Source organism: Arvicola amphibius, chromosome 4, assembly GCF_903992535.2.
Source record: "Arvicola amphibius chromosome 4, mArvAmp1.2, whole genome shotgun sequence".
In the NCBI taxonomy this organism is placed as follows: Eukaryota; Metazoa; Chordata; class Mammalia; order Rodentia; family Cricetidae; genus Arvicola; species Arvicola amphibius.
In genome coordinates this window covers 30883903-30899452 of record NC_052050.1, presented here as the reverse complement: position 1 = coordinate 30899452, position 15550 = coordinate 30883903, and the positions used below count along the sequence as shown (strand labels likewise).

The window sequence follows — 15550 nt, the reverse complement described above, 5'->3', positions numbered from 1 at the left end:
ACCAAATTACGCAAACTTCAGTATCATTGATTCAAGATCAAACGATCATGAAATCTAAGTCAATGCAAGGCTACCACCAGACAAGCTGACAGTCAAAACAAAAAGAAGAAGCAGACACAAGCAGGCTCAAACGTTACTCTATGCCCAACTGATAAAATACCCACCCTAGCTACAGTACACCTTCAAATGTCTAAGGAATCTAGTAACCGGATACTATCCGCTGGCCTTCTCTATTTGGGTGGGTTTCACTCATAAGCTAAAAATGAAGTATATTTTTATATGGATCAAAACTTTAAAAGAAGTTGTTCATGTCCATGCACATTGCTGGCTATTTAAACCTACTATGGGTTCTATGAAGAAATGTAACCGTACACTTCCCTGAAAATGGAGGTCAATACAAAGAACTGTATGAAACAAAACCTACACGGGTGTTATAAAGTCAGCACTGTCATCCTCAGAAAGCCCACCCAGACTTTGTTTCTCTCTCCACATTCTCCTCTTTCTTTCTTTTCTACCACCCCTGCCCCCAGATCTTTCCAGGGCTTTTGGAAAATTTTAAAAGCAATACTAGGGCAGCGGACAGCTCATTGGGCAAAGGCACTTGCTAAATCTGACAACATGCGTTTAATCTCAGGGCATACATGGTAAAAGGAAAGAAGCAATTCGTGAAAGCTGACCTCTGACCTCTACGTATGAAATGTGGCACACAGTAAGTACTCGCATAAGTGTGTGTGCATGTGTGTGTGTGCGCGTACACACACACACACACACACACTAAATTAAATAAATTTTAAAAAATACAATGAAAGTAAATCAGCACTACCACGATTGAATTAGAGAGCACTTATTCCTTTGTTTCACAGTTCTCTCAAGCAAAATACAAGGTGCATTTTTAAGCCCTTACCATAACGAATAAGATGAATCAAATCTTCTGTGTCAGTCATGGGGATTTCTTTGCCCACATCCTTAACAGAGCTTCTATAATACCAAGGAGTCTGACACTCTCTGTCCTGGGTAAGCTGACTGTGTGTATCTGGGTGATCTTGCTCATCTGGTTTCCAGCACTGATCCCCATTGGTCAGGGCCCTGTGGCATCCTTGGCAAATTTTCCTCTTCCATGCTTGCTCAGTTCAACTCAAGAGGCATTCCCTGTGCTAGGGTGGACAGCAGGCTCAACCCTCTCCAATGAGAGGAGCAGCCCTTGGGCTGAGGAGCTAGCTCAGCTGTAAAAAGCTTATCTTACAGGTATGAGGATCTGGGTTTGATCCCCAAAATTCACATAAAAAGCCAGTGGTGTGTGGTTTGTAATCACAGCACTGGGGGAACAGACAGGGTGGGGGGATCCCTGGGGATCACTGGCCAGCCAGTCTTGCATAATCAGTGGGTTCAGGCCAGCAAGGGGCCATGTCTCAAAGTAAGTAGACTGTATTCATGAGGTTGTCTTCTGACTCCCACGTGCACATATGCATGCACTCATGTACACATGCACGGGCGCGCGCACACACACGTATACACACACACACACACACAATTTTTTTTAAAAAAAAATATGGCAGTGCTCAACAGACCACTAAGGAGACCTTAGCCTGGGTCTCTCAGCGAAGACATCAGGGAAGACTGCTACCCAGAGCTAATTAGAAGAGCAAACAGCGCTTTTCCCCACTCAAAGAGTTCTGCCAAAGCACTTATTTCTGCCGATCCATTTATGCAGTTCCACTCTTTGCAAGAACATTCTGTCACAGATGATTTAGAGTTATGGGTCCCACGAGCATCTTTCTGTAGCATGCACTCATTGTCTTTTAGGAATCCAGGGTCTATGGGGAAAGACTGGAGTGCCAAGGGGTTCCCATTAGCCACCAGCCATACCTCATTATAAGACCTGCAGATTCCAAAGCATTCTTACAGCAATCATAACAATAATAAACATGCAAGACTAAACTTTTAAGAATAAAACATTTAGAAACTTGGTGGGACCAGTGATTTTTCTTCAGGAGAGAACAAGAGACTGGGTAGGTGGTGATTTCAGAAGGTCATGAGTCAGAAAAGAAGGAACATAAACATTTTAGAAGATTTCATATAAACAGTCACAGAGAAACAGAAGCAAATCCTATATAATTTCTTCTCTAGCAGACTTATCCCGGGGACTGTCTGCTGTATGCAGCGAGATGTGAAACTGAACAGCAGTCTGTTATTTATTTATTTTTACTCAAGGGAACTGGTTTGGGTTCTCCTACATCGCCCAGTCTCCTGCAATGCTAGCTTGATACATACACACTCTAGGGGGACCCAGAGAGCTCATTTTGTGGTTGTATCATTCAGCAGTTATCCCCCATCCCATCGCCCCCCACCAAGTCTTCTTTAGCAATAACCTCCCCCCCCCCCACCTTGATACATATGAATACTGTAAGTATGAGGTACAGTTCAATCTGACTTCAGGGAAGACAGAAGCCACAAAAACAAGGTCAGATTGCAACCCTGCAGCTGTGAGTGCAAGGATGAGTCCTTTGTTTCTTGAGGAAAATTAATAACCTGGTGATAAACTTGGGTAAGTATTTTTTAGCTTGCTATTCCTGTTACAGTTAATCCTTACTATGATCAAGGACTGCTTGTACCACCGAGGCATTTATGCCTCTCACACTTGCATGTACATGCATACACTGCTACACTCACACAAGCACACATACACACACACACACATACACACACAAGCACACATACACACAAACGCACACACACAAATGCGCTCATAAAAACTGGTTCAATATACTTGTTTGCAAACCTAGTAAGCTGTATAAAATAGAGGCATTTAAGAGCAATGAACACTAATGGGCTGAGTTTATTAAAATCTATTTTTTACTCCTTTGAGGCCAGCTCTGTTTTTGGACATTTAAATTCTAAACCATTCAAATCCCTCCAACTACTTTCTTGCCAGATAGTGCTTCCCCCAATCACCAAAATTATGGGTTTCACAAATGAAACTTAAACCCTGTGTTTTGAAATTACTTCATCTAGATCAATTAGAACATTGTGTTTTTTAAAAAAAGCTGTTTGATGTTGGAGGGAGACTGTTTATTTTCAAAATAATAAAAAATAAGGAAATCCTAGTTTGCCAGAGGAAACTATTGTCAAGTTTCTAAAAATGTTCCAAATCTAACCTTGAACCCAAATAGAAATGTTCACACGCTGTTTCCCTGTTCATAAACCTCAACGGCTCGCCACTGCCTCGGGGACACATTTGGGGCTCTGTAGCCTGCTAGGCACGAAGCCGCCTAGGTGACCCGCCACCAGAGCTCTCTGACACTCTCCACAGCCTCCTGCAGACGGACATTCTGCACCAGCCCCCCGCCCCCCCCTTATTCGGGTCCTTGCTGCTCAAGCACACTGTGGACTTCATTCCTCTGCAGCTCTGTTCCTCCACTTCCCACTCTCCAACCGAGCTCTCCTACTTCCTCTGTGGTCCTAGCACTGAGTCCAGCTCTTCCAGGAAGTCAGTCCTGGGGGCACTTCCTGTAGGGTGTATCAGCAAGGGCTGGCACTGGTCTCTTCCATCATTTCAAATGTTATGTGTGTCTTCTTCATTCCCAAGTCACCCTATCCTTCTCAATGGACACGTGAGGCCTCCATAAACTCACCACTTGGCCCCAAGAGCAAGGTTTGTCCTGGCACTTAGCTATGTGCTGGGAGTTTGAACTGCTCTCTGAGACGACCGTCTGCTGGAGACAAGCAACAGGATCCTGCCTCATCTGTCTTCCCCGAGGAGCACAGCGGAAACCAAGCAAAACTGGACGCTATATTTGGGGCTGTCCATCCTGCCCCTGGCATCTTCCAACCTTCCCTGTCCCAGTCTAATCCCTGTATCTCTAGAGAACGACAGTGGCGTTGACCTGTGGGGAAACTTAGTGTCTGCCGGGCCCTTCTTGCAGAAGGGAAGTTCAGGGAATCTGAGGATGTACAATAAAGGAAGACATGGAGGTGGGATTACCTTCTAAAATGTTAATAAAGAGTTTTGCTGGACGCCAGGAGTATCAACTAAACCGTCCTTTTTCAGCATCTTAAGAGGCCTTGCTCTCCTTTCTCCTGGGGTCACGTGCAGTTATTAAAACTTACCATTAAAAAAATTAGGTTGTGGCATTGGAAGATTTACTAGCGAAGAACTCACAATAACTAGCAAATTTACTAGCAAATCTAAGCAAGGACTTCTTCAAGGTGCGCTTTGTTTGTTCGCTTCTGGTTTTCGATCCTGTAAGCGAGGAGAACTGAGTAAAGTCACAATTAGCCACAGCCGAGCACCTGAATAAAACCTAGAGGTTAGGTGAGGGCCAGGCAAGGCACACTGGAGAAGAGGCAGAGAAATCCAGGGTCCTTGACCTGTTTGAACTCTGGTCGAGGGGGCAGTATCAAGACTCTCTGAGTCTCAGACTATGTCCTCTAAGAGAATGACACTCATTGGACATTGGGGGTACTGCCCACAGTGGCTGTGTACCAGGCTCTGTGCATCTGCCCTTCCATGCCCTGCTCATATGACCTTCACACCCCTATGAAAGAGATCCCATGACTATTCCAGAATTCCAGATGGGAATGCAGAAGCTCACATCACGTAAGTGACTTACTTGACATCAACTGGGAGCCTGGAAGTGGCTGTGTCCAGATTCACACTTGGCTCTGTTTATTGGAGCCCATGCTCGAGAAGCCATCGCTACTTTATATGTGGGTATCCATGTCTCTGACCCAGAACATTCTGAGACACATGATAGGTGGTGAGCCACCAGGCCATTAGGTCTTGAGAAATTTAGGTTTAGGGCAAAATAGTGGTGATGTCTGCAGGGATGTGTGTGTATCAAACACAAGGAATGAGAAGGTTGAATATGAATGTTCCCGACATCACAGAACTGCATGCTGTGTCACCTGTTCCTCGCCGCCTTTTGCTTGCTCTTAATGCGCTTTTCCATCTTATTACTTCCTCTCTCCCCCCTCTCCCCTTCATTTTCACTGCTAAGACATAAAAAATGATTCCTGGGTAAAAGTGGTTAGTGCTAGTTGGAAGAGAGGTGTCGGAGTCACATAATAAATCACTGCTGTCTCCTTACCCTCTGGCGCTCTGCATTAGGATGTCATCAAGGCTTTCTCCCAACTCCCCCACCATCGCTCCCTTTTCTCCGCCTAATTCTGTCTTTCTTGCGCTATTTTTCTAGTCTGGTAGGCACGGCGCTGAACTGAAGACGCTCTGCCAAGACCCTTGGCAGCAGCCGGCCTCCAGGAATCCTGCCCACAGCCACGGCGCAGGAAAGACAGAGGAGACAGGGCCTCTGAGAGGCAGACCAGAGGGCCAGGCTTAGGGCCTGGCTTGGATGTTAGACAGAACAGGTTCCCCTGGCCTATCAATGGCCCTCCCTTTGGAGCTCAACTTTCTCATGCTAGGGTCAGGATTACAATTGCTCACTGGCACTCACTATAGTTCTCCTGGGAAGAGAAGCAAGAGGGAGGAGGGAAAAAGAAAGAAGACAAGCCAGTACACCACCCGGAGTTGGGCAAGCTCCACAGGGCATGGCCACGTGCCTGGAGCACACAGTCCTGCAGGCAGACAGCCAGGGTGTCCAGGGCTCCCATGAGACCTAGGGGTGGGGGATGGATGCTGGGTTGTTTCCCACAGGCAGAATAGGAGTCCCTAACCTAGAGAGGATAATGCTAGGTTAACATCAGGGAAGTAATTCGTTCTAAGCCAGGGGAGAGAGAAAGGTCACACCAGCTGCAAGAATGATTGTTGGGCATGCGGAAGGAGAGGGAGAAGGGTGGGGGGAGAGGCATGTCCTATTTTTGCAGAGGGAAGAGGACTAGATGAACAAATCCCTATAATGGAGAATGGGGACAGGGAACCCAGCCATTCCTTTACCCTGCTACTGCTCTCCTAAGGACCCTTTCCTGTGCCGGGCGCTCTGCTGCGTTTTGTCGTGCTCTATCTTGTTTTAAGCCTGATAAAACTCCAGAGGGAAAAGATTATTTTTAGCCTCCATTCTATTTCTACGTAAACTGGGGCTTAGAGAGGTTAAGAAGCAGAAACAAAATGACCTGGTAAGCCAGGGGTGAGTCTAGGATGAAAACCTCAGCGTCCAGTACCAAAGCCTACGTTCCTACCACCATGCTTTCTTGCTTCCCATTTCCTGGTCCAAGTATCTCTGGCTCCAGGCGAGGGATTGCTATTCTGTATGTATCAGTCACATGGACGTGAGAACAGGATAAGTCTGTCCCCTTCTGGGGCATGGTGGACAAGACAAGCAATCCTAAGAGACTACATTCAGGATCCACTGGACTTCGTGTCTACCTTTCAGAATTCTCTTGATCCAAAGGAAGTAGAAAGCACCAAGATTCTTAAGGTGATGTACATTCTTAAGGTGGTAGACACGACACCATCACTCACAGGGTTCCCAGCTAGCAGAGGGACATACACAGGGTAGGAAAATACATGATCTGTAGGTCCTTCAACATAAGCTCTATTCATTTTCCTCTGTGGGACTTCCCATAATCCTGAAACCACCTGCCCAGAACTCCCCACATAATTACACAAATTCCATAGCTGGAATTTCCCTCCTGGCTCCAAAGTCCGACCACCAAGGACAACAAGAAGAAAGAGGGCACAAACTGCAGACTGCGAAGCTAGAACAAATGTCCCTATCCCCTTCTCCCGGTGCCATTCACTCAAAGTCCTCCTCTTTCCTCACGTGACCACGCAGAAGGATTTTCACTTTTGTGTGTACCCAGCTTTCATCATAGCTCAGTCCCTGGGCTCAGAACTGAAAAGAAAACCTTCTTAATTCTCAACTGAATCTGGGACTTAAAGTGGCAGGACACCCCAAAGCTATATTAAAAAAAAAAAAAGAAGAAATGGTTTCAAATCCATCTTTACAAGCACAGGGTTTAAAAATAACTCTGCCTTTGTCTGTTATAGATGACTGTCCCTAAAGGGACAGCTGTCCTTAAAGAAGTCACTCAAATCTCAGGGCAAACAGATACTTGTTTTTCCAAGTATCCAGCACATGATGTCCATCCAGGAGCACGCTCCCCCTGGCCCCCCACTAGCTCTGATGCGATCTGATGTGCAAATGGCAAAGCCTAAAGAATGACTTCTGCCATCCTGCTGGGCTGACAACAGCCAGGATGCTGCATTCAGACCCTCTGAAGCCCCCACATCCAAAACCCACCACTCTCCCCTTCGTGGACAAGACAACCCATGGCATCATCATCATCATCATCACTACCACCACATCTTTCAGCGTGTCTCTGGAACAGGTCTTCAGTAAGAATTTTATCTCTCCAGCTATTCAGCTATCCTTTGATCAGACACCTACCTATGTGGAGGAACTGGATCAGGATGCTTAACATAGGGGAAGGGTCTAGGGAGCCGTCATGATGAAAAGATTTCAACTGTGCTCGGCTCCTTGTTTCCAAGGCGCTCTCGAGCTAGACCTCATCCTCCATGACTTGTTGGTCTGGCTTCACCACCTTTCACCCAGACAGGCAGCACTATTGACACAGTGCCACTAGGCACTACTCAAAAGTTGCACACTGAGCAAGCAGTTGAAGGCAAATGTTTGTTTGAACTCTGTTGCACTATCTCCTGGCTACCCTGATGACTTCATTCTATCCCTCCAAAGTGCCAAGCACTCTTATTAGTATACATATTTTTTTTTCTTCTTGGCAACCCATTGTCTCTTAATCTTCCCAAAAGTCTTGCCATAGAGTATTATAGGGGATAAAGAGGACTCATTTATACAATAGCAGCTTAAATTAAGTCTACATTTTGCTGCCCAAGTTGAAAGTCCAGGTCATAAATTCTCAGCTAGGAGAGATTTCATCCAGGGCACTTTTGGAGGTGGCATTTTTCCTTGCACAACTGGAGCATGGGTGCCACTAACAGCTAAAGGAGAGAGTAGGGACATCCCTTAACATCCTGTAATCTACAAGGTTGTTGTACCACAAGACTTAGGCCTCAAAGGAAGAGTGCCAAGGTTGAGAACTTTCAGTGGAGTCTGAAATCTCACAGTTCCCAGAATGCTCATGGCTGCATCTGCGCTCTTCCACTCTGAGGACTTATTTTCCTCAAGATTTACTTGGTACTTCTATTCTGGTCACTCCTATGAGCTATGCAGAACAGTCAAGAACTTTGTCTTTTTTTTCTGGTTGGCTTGACATAACACATCCATCAAGCCTGTGAACCTTAGAATTGCATTTCTCAGTATAATCTGTATCATGAACAACATTGTAAGAATGGCAGAATGTGATTTTTTTATCTATTATCAATTGAAAAAGAGTTTTGATTTTTTTCTTGTTACAACTATCACTGGGTTTTCAATTCAAAGAATAAAATCATTTTGAAATGCAAGTCTACTAGTTTTTAAAGGATATTTAAGTGGAGGGGTTATTTACAGACCACTTGGCATGTTTCTTCTGTCACTGGATAAAGTGATACCCACAGACACTTGGGAGTTCCTTGCTATGGCAGGAACTCTGGCGGGGGAATCCCCATCACCTGAGTCATGGACGATGTGGTCTCTAAGGAGCTCTGAGAAATGACTTGAGTCTCAAATTCTAAGATCCCAGTTTCTCACTCCCAGCAGGAGCACCCTAGACAATACTCACTGGGTAAAATCTCCTGCTATTTCCCTCCAGAGGGAGGCGGCTTACTGTATCTAGTGACTTTAAGAAGGTATTTCAGGTGACATTGTCATAACAGTAAAAGGTAGCAACGACCACGACCACTTGAACTAACAACACACCTGGAGCTAGCCATCTGATCTTGGTGCATTGTCTATAACTTCCAAAACAACCCCATCAAATCAAAATTACACCCTTCTATCAAAGGGGAAACTGAGGCTCCAAGAGGTTATGCAATGGCTAAGGGTCACTCGGACATAAAGAAGAATGTGGGAAGTGCCAGGGTCCACTCTCTGGGACTCTGCTCTCTCCCTGTGACACATCACTATATCCGGAATGGAGGGGCTAGCTGCCTCTCCCAGTGAAGAGACTGAAGACAGTGGCCCTATGCATTCTTCATAGGAAGTCGTCTTAATCACACCAAGAGGGTGATGCAGCCTTTGGAAGTAGCTCCTGGTTAAGACTTCATTCCAACAGAACCCGTGGCCTAGAGTTATCAAGCAAAGTGGATATGGGAGATGAGGCGAAATAGATCTGAAAGCCCAGAGATTTATGAAAGGGTGAACTTGAACTCTAGGACTAATCTGTAAAGGGAGGTGTGCTCTCTCCTCCTTCCCCTACTTCCCCTCCTTCCCTTCCATCCGTGTGTGGCAGAAATTTCTGCCTGAGCAGAGGACACAGAGTTCAACAGCAAATGCTAACACAAGTCTCTCATTGTCCTGTTTTCTGTCTTTCCCTGCAGCTAAGGCCTTCCGTTCAGTGACCTTCCTGTCAATTTATCAGTCTGAATCTTTGTTCCTGGTACCCGTGCATAAAATGATCTTTCTTCCTTCTTGGTTGATGCTGTGGTGAGTTGTTAAAGGTATGGCTGCCTCATTCCGTGCTTACCCCTGCCCATCTGGCAATGGGCTTTAAAGCCTGGTTCTTTCCAGGTGATGCTTTTGTTTCTTTTTAAAATACCTTTTATTATTCATCTGTGTATTGTGTGAGCCCATTTAAATGGGGGGGGAGGGGAATACATGTGGGTGCATGTGTGTTTGATTTGATTTGGCTGGCTGCCCACTAACCTCAGTGATCCTCTCGTACCTGCCTCCCCAGTACTAGGATTATAAGTGTACCACCATGCCTGGCTTCTTACATGGGCACAGGGCTCGAGTTCTGGTCCTCACCCAAGCATATACTGACTGAAGCTTGTCTCCCCAGCCCGGCCACAGCCTTGAGAAAGGTGGAATAAACGTGAAGAGAAGATGATAGTGGGAACAATATAAAGGCAGATTGGCTCATGGGAACACAGAATGCTAAAAAGAAAGAGGCTTAGCCTCACTTCATAGGAGAGCCTGTTTTCTTCTAGATCTTTCTTGGTCAGCGACAAGAGGAGATGGTTGAAAAACACAAAAACCAAAACTGTCCCTCACCTCTACTGGCATTGACCCCTTTAAGCCAGAGAAGAAGGGATATGGGTGTACCCAGCTTTCTGGGGGGTCTACCCAAATTATCCAGGAAGATTCTATTATCTTTGTGTTTGGGGACCAGGAGAAGGGGGCAGGAGATAGGATGAATGTTTACATGGACCCGTTAGCTCAGTCATTTACTCCAGGCTGGGGTATCTTAAACTGTAGCCTTTGAACCAAAGACTCAGAATTCCCCTGGGAGTTAGTTAAAATGAACACTCTGGCTTAGCACCCCAGACCTGAAAACACCAGCTTTCGAAGGGGAGGTCCACAGAGTCCGAATTTAACCGACTCTGCAGGTGAGACCTGCGCATGCTCACTGAAGGAGGAAGGCTATTCAGAAGGCGAGGGCTCCTCTCTAGGTAAGTGCGTTCAGGTCTCCTACTCATGCTAACTTCTCCCCCCCCCCCCCCCCGATGACCCCCACATCTAAAAGGTGCACTTTCCTGAATTTACCTGGTCTGATAGGACTCTGCATACAGTTCGGAGATGGGATGCCAGGGTGGAGGGGTGCAGAAGCCCGGCTGCTGAGGTCCATGACGGAAGGAGCAGTGGAGGAAGCCGGCTGTAACCCAGGAGGGTGAGGGCTGTGGTCATGTTGCGATGGGCTGGGGGGGATGCCATTTTCCGACAGGAATTCCTCCAGGTCCATGTATTCCAACTGGAAAGTATCTCCGTCGTAGGGAAGGGTTTTGTCCCATAAGGTGGGTCCCAGGAAGGCCGACTGGGGGACCGTCGGGCTGTTGCTCTCATCGTCCAGCTTCTTTCCTTTGTCTTTATCTTTGCTAAACGCTGAAGAAGAAGGGAAAGGTGAGCTTTGTTTGAAAAGCAGAAAAGAGAAGGGGGTCACTCTCTCACCAGCTTTCCTGCCATCTGTTACAAAACTACTTCTCGGGGGCACCGAGGTCCTCTAGGTGCTGTCTTTTTTGAATCTAGAGTTTCGACATCTTCCTATTTACTTTGGAAAGAAAGCCCTGGTCTGTAGGATGGGGCTACCGCGCTGATTTGGAGTAAAAACAAGAGAGCAGTCCCCGGTGAGCTATTTGAAGGGCTAAATCTACGCTGGGAAAATAACACCCAAGATTATAGACAACTGATGTGATTTTCTCTTTAAGGAAGCCACCAACAATCTGGTATGATTTTTGTCTTTCCCAAATTGATTACAGCCAGGGCCTGAGGTCATACAGATTTAGAAGCCAGGGTTTTCACGCTTAGTCTTAGTAAAGCAGCCCTCCCACCCTTTCCTTATTACTATGTGTCTAGTTCTCACACCATCCCTTTCCAGAAACTATCTCAGTGAACTTGCAGCCATCCCCATTTACAAGGAAGATAAGGAGGATCCTGTCTTAGAAGGAGCCAGGGGCCTGTGGGGGAGGGGTAGTACAGTGGGTAGAGATGGGGGCGGTGGTTGAGGGGAAGAACTTTCAAATCCATCCATTTGCTTGAAAAGCCACTGGGACACATACAAAATGAGTAAAGCACCCTAAACGGTGGTTTCATCTTTCTTTCCCCCAAACATTTCAATATTACCTAATTTACAAAGAAAGTGTACATTTATGCATTCCATCTGAAGCAGTGCTATTGCAAAGGTGCTGTATTCGACACTAGGATGGAAGAATGTAGCTACTTCCTGCCTGGAAATTACAGCTCCCCCGGATTTGGTCTTTACCAAGCTCTCTGCATTTTGCCAATATCCAGGTGTGGGTGGCATCTAGGATTACAGAATTTGCTTCTGAGTTTTGATTCCTTAGAGATCTACAGCCCCGCTGCCACTCTTTCTAGCTATCAATCCTCCACAGTCTCATTAGAGAGTTGGACTTAAAACAACCCACCGCAAAAGCCTACCGCATCCGCATCCGCTTTCTCCCAAATGCTACTCATTAAGGAGCGGGAGGGTACGGGGTTGCGGGGTGGGGGTCCTCTGTACGCGCAATCAAGCAAGAATAACTCTTGCAATGCAACAGGCGTTCTCTCCCAGAGAAAATGATGCAAACACCCCAAAGCTATTTGCAACCAAATAATCTTTCAAGACTTTATGCAGAAGCCGCATGATCTGCTTTTGCCACTGCGATGCCACCAAAAGGCAAGAAACTGCATCCGCCCGAAACCAAACACAAATCCGTGGGGCATCAGCTGGTTTCCCTGCCCGGTCTCACATGCATGCCTCCCACCCCACCCTACCCTATCCCTGTCTCCCCAGCTCCAGTCACGGTTGCCGAGGGAAGGTTTGAGACTTACCAAGAAAGGGCTCAAGCCAGAGGAGGCTCCTGCACGCGGTTACACGTGAGCCTGCTCAGCTCTCCCCTCCCACCGGGAAGAGTGCACCGGGAAAGTGTCAGCGCTGGAGGCGTGCACCGCTTCCCGCCGACAGACCACTCCCCCCACCACCCCCACCCCGCTTTGTGAATTACCCCGCTGCGGGAGAAAAAGCCTCTCCGCTCAAGCCGCGTGAGTTCCCAATACAAAACAGTAACGGAAACAGTAAAGCAATCCTAATAGCCAGGCTGCCGAGTGAGACCACCCCCCTCCCCTTTACTTGGACCCCCGGCTCTAACCAGCACCCCCCTCCCATTTCTTCTCCTCAGTTACAGAGACCAGGCTCTCCCGCAGAAGCTCCTGCCCTGACATTCCAGGCAAGGATCCAGACCTGTCAAGTTCACCTGCCACCTGCGCTGGGAGGACAGACCTAGACAGTTCAGGCAAGGTCCCCAGCGCTATTTTAAATGTTGCCCGGGAGGGATCCCCTTTGCATTGAGGAGAAAGTGATGAGCTAGTCCCCAATTTCACTAAAGCCAGGCGAGGGGAAGAGAGATGAGGGTGGCGGGCCGAGAAGGAGGTCCCTGAGAGTCTTGTCCCTTCCCTGAGCCCTGCTGGCCGAGGTAACGCTCACCGTCTTCAGGATGAAGGGGGAGCTTCAGCGGGTTCTCCAGCAGGGACCTGAGCACGCCGTAGGGAGGCGGGATAAAGGTGGGATTCAGGGGGAGCTGTCGGGGCATTTTCTCCATCGTGATGCACTCAATTGTCTTTTAAAAAGAAGGCCAATCGCCGCCCCAAAATGTTGATGAGCTTTTTCCTCCGTCCTTTGCCAACCAAAAAGTACTCGCTTTCAAAACAGTTGCAGAAAGGAAGAAAAAAATATTTACTTCTGTCTTTGTAAATATATCAGCATGCAAATAGTAAAATAAAAAAACCCAAAAAACTTTCGGGTTCTTAGTGCTGACAGTCCCGGGAAAGCGCCCTCAGCGCTGCGGGCTCTCCGGCCCTAGGCAGGATGCTCTCACCTGCCTCCAAACACTCAGTCTTGCAAAATGTTCAAAACTGCAAGAAAAGAAAGAAAGAAAGAAAAACTAGGTAGATGGTAGCTGACGAGCAGAAGGCAAAGCGCGGGCCGCCGACCCTGGCGCGAGCACCCGAGGCGGTGCCGTCCCGCCCCACCCCCCTCCCCGGCGCCGCCGCTGCTCCCCGCGCTCAGCGGCCCCGCAGCGCCGGGCTCAGCGCGTCAGGCAGTCCATGTGCGGCTGCCCTGACAAGAGTGACGTCAGGGCCCGCACCGCGCGCCGATAGGCGTGCAGGGGCGGGGCACCGATCGTCCCCGCCCACCATCCCCGCCCTGCCAGGGCTGCGTGTGTAGCATCGCCGCACGCTCTGATTTTCTGGACCTTGCCGCGACGGTGGGCGGTTAAAAGCGCAGGTGCCAGATTTTGAGGTTCACTTACTGCCTTGACACTCACCCTCACTTTGTCTTTCGTTTACCAGAGTGAGCAGAACAATGAGGAATTCACATCCGTGGCTTTCAACGTGGAAACTGGTGATTTTTAAGGAAGAGAGAGAGAGAGAGAGAGAGAGAGAGAGAGAGAGAGAGAGAGAGAGAGAGAGAGAGAGAGAGAGAGAAAAGATGGCCAATGGCATCCCAGATTTAAATTAGACCCCCTGGGGTGATGTCCTGGCAATCGTTGGTTTTTAAAGTTCCCTGGGTGGCTTCAACTAGAAGCCAACTTAGGAAACTGTTTGGATAGAGTTAAAGTAGACGACTTCTAAGTATTTCTTAAGCCCCTGGTGAGCTTAGTGCCTTCTCTCTAGCCCCACACCATAGCCAACCTAAAATAACTACTTTCCTGAATTCTAAACAGGTGCAAACGTAGAATGGCGCCGGAAACTGCAGACTGAGCTAAAGTGAACTGTCTCCCACACTGTCAGAGGGAGTTAAGGAGAGAGACGCTTGCTTGCAAAGGAAGGGTGGCATGAGAGACTCACACACTGAATGAGCGTTTAGCAATATATACAAGACCTGGCACAGCTGTAGCTGGGCACAGCTGTAATTGGTCTGAATTCTAATTAACATAAGTTTACATTTGCCGAAAGGTAAAAGGGATCTTGTCATCTGTGGCTGCTGCACTTCCCTCTGGCCTTCTGAAAGCTGGTGGAGTGGCCAGTCTTTGGACGTTGGTGCTGAGGTGTGGAGCAGATGGGGTGGGCTTTGGCCATTCAACATCACATGCCAGGAGAGCTTCCCAAATCTTTCCATTTGGTTTTTCACATAGAGCATGGAAGTTAGGTGGTATAGTTCATTAGGAGCCGAGAGAGTAACTCTCTATCTCATTCTGTTATTTTCGTTTCAAATGAAGACATCAGGGGAGTTAGTAAGTAGTAGATAACTTTTGGATATCAGCTCAAGGAGTCACGAGTTGAATGTATGCCCCATCAGCCATTCATTCCATTCTAAGCCATGGCATGCACAACTATCTGTGAGATGCAAAGATAAACCAGACTGAGCCAGTGTTGGGAGCTCAATCTATGTGGGTTATGCCAGGAAGAAGCACAATACATGCCTACTGGTTTCTCACGTCTTCACTCAAGATGTTCATTCCTGGGATGCCCCTGCCTTCCTGGTCCCATCTCTGAATTCCAATGGACAATGACTGAGCATCCTTAGAGTCCTAAGAACTTTGCTGATTGTCTTTCTTCTGACCCATCAGTTTGCTGTTCAGAGAGGGGGACAGGACAGGAAGAAAAAAAGGTTCTATGCTAGCTTACAACCCCTGCTCTGTTTCTGAAAACTGGCCTTATGTACAATCAGTGGTTTCTACCTCTTGTTATTTCAAGAGATGTAACAATAAGGTTAAGTAGGGACACTCTGGGACTGTACAGAGGAAAGTGGGGAGGGCAGGTGGGAGTGAGTCATCTTGGGCCTGGCCCTGAAGCTCTCTGGAGGGACTTTGCTATGTGAGCTGTGTGTTTCAGACTCTTGGTGGCTGTGAAATCCAGCTCTGCACACAGTGCCTGTCCCTGCTCCTATGCCCTCCCAGGGCCTGGGAACCTGTGCATTGGTAGGACTGCCCTGCGATTATGAAGTGCATTATATAGTGGGGCCAAAGCTCTGGGTGAACCTGTTTGTCCTGTTGCCAGTTTATCCAGGAATTAATTTCGCAGTGAAAAGCGTCAAATTGCCA

At 47.6% G+C, this 15550-nt stretch overlaps 1 protein-coding gene across 2 annotated transcripts in view; it reads right to left on the bottom strand.

Moving 5' to 3' along the window:
- Hlf (HLF transcription factor, PAR bZIP family member) overlaps positions 1 to 13615 on the bottom strand; it is a 55783-nt gene extending 42168 nt beyond the window's left edge. For both annotated transcript variants that reach the window (XM_038325739.1, XM_038325740.1), the window contains exons 1-2: positions 12991 to 13615; positions 10557 to 10892 (exon numbers count right to left, since the gene is read on the bottom strand). In XM_038325739.1, coding sequence (XP_038181667.1) covers positions 10557 to 10892; positions 12991 to 13105 — 451 coding nt within the window. In that variant the 5' untranslated portion in view covers positions 13106 to 13615. The remainder of the gene's footprint in view (positions 1 to 10556; positions 10893 to 12990) is intronic.
- Between the last annotated feature and the right edge of the window lie 1935 nt (positions 13616 to 15550).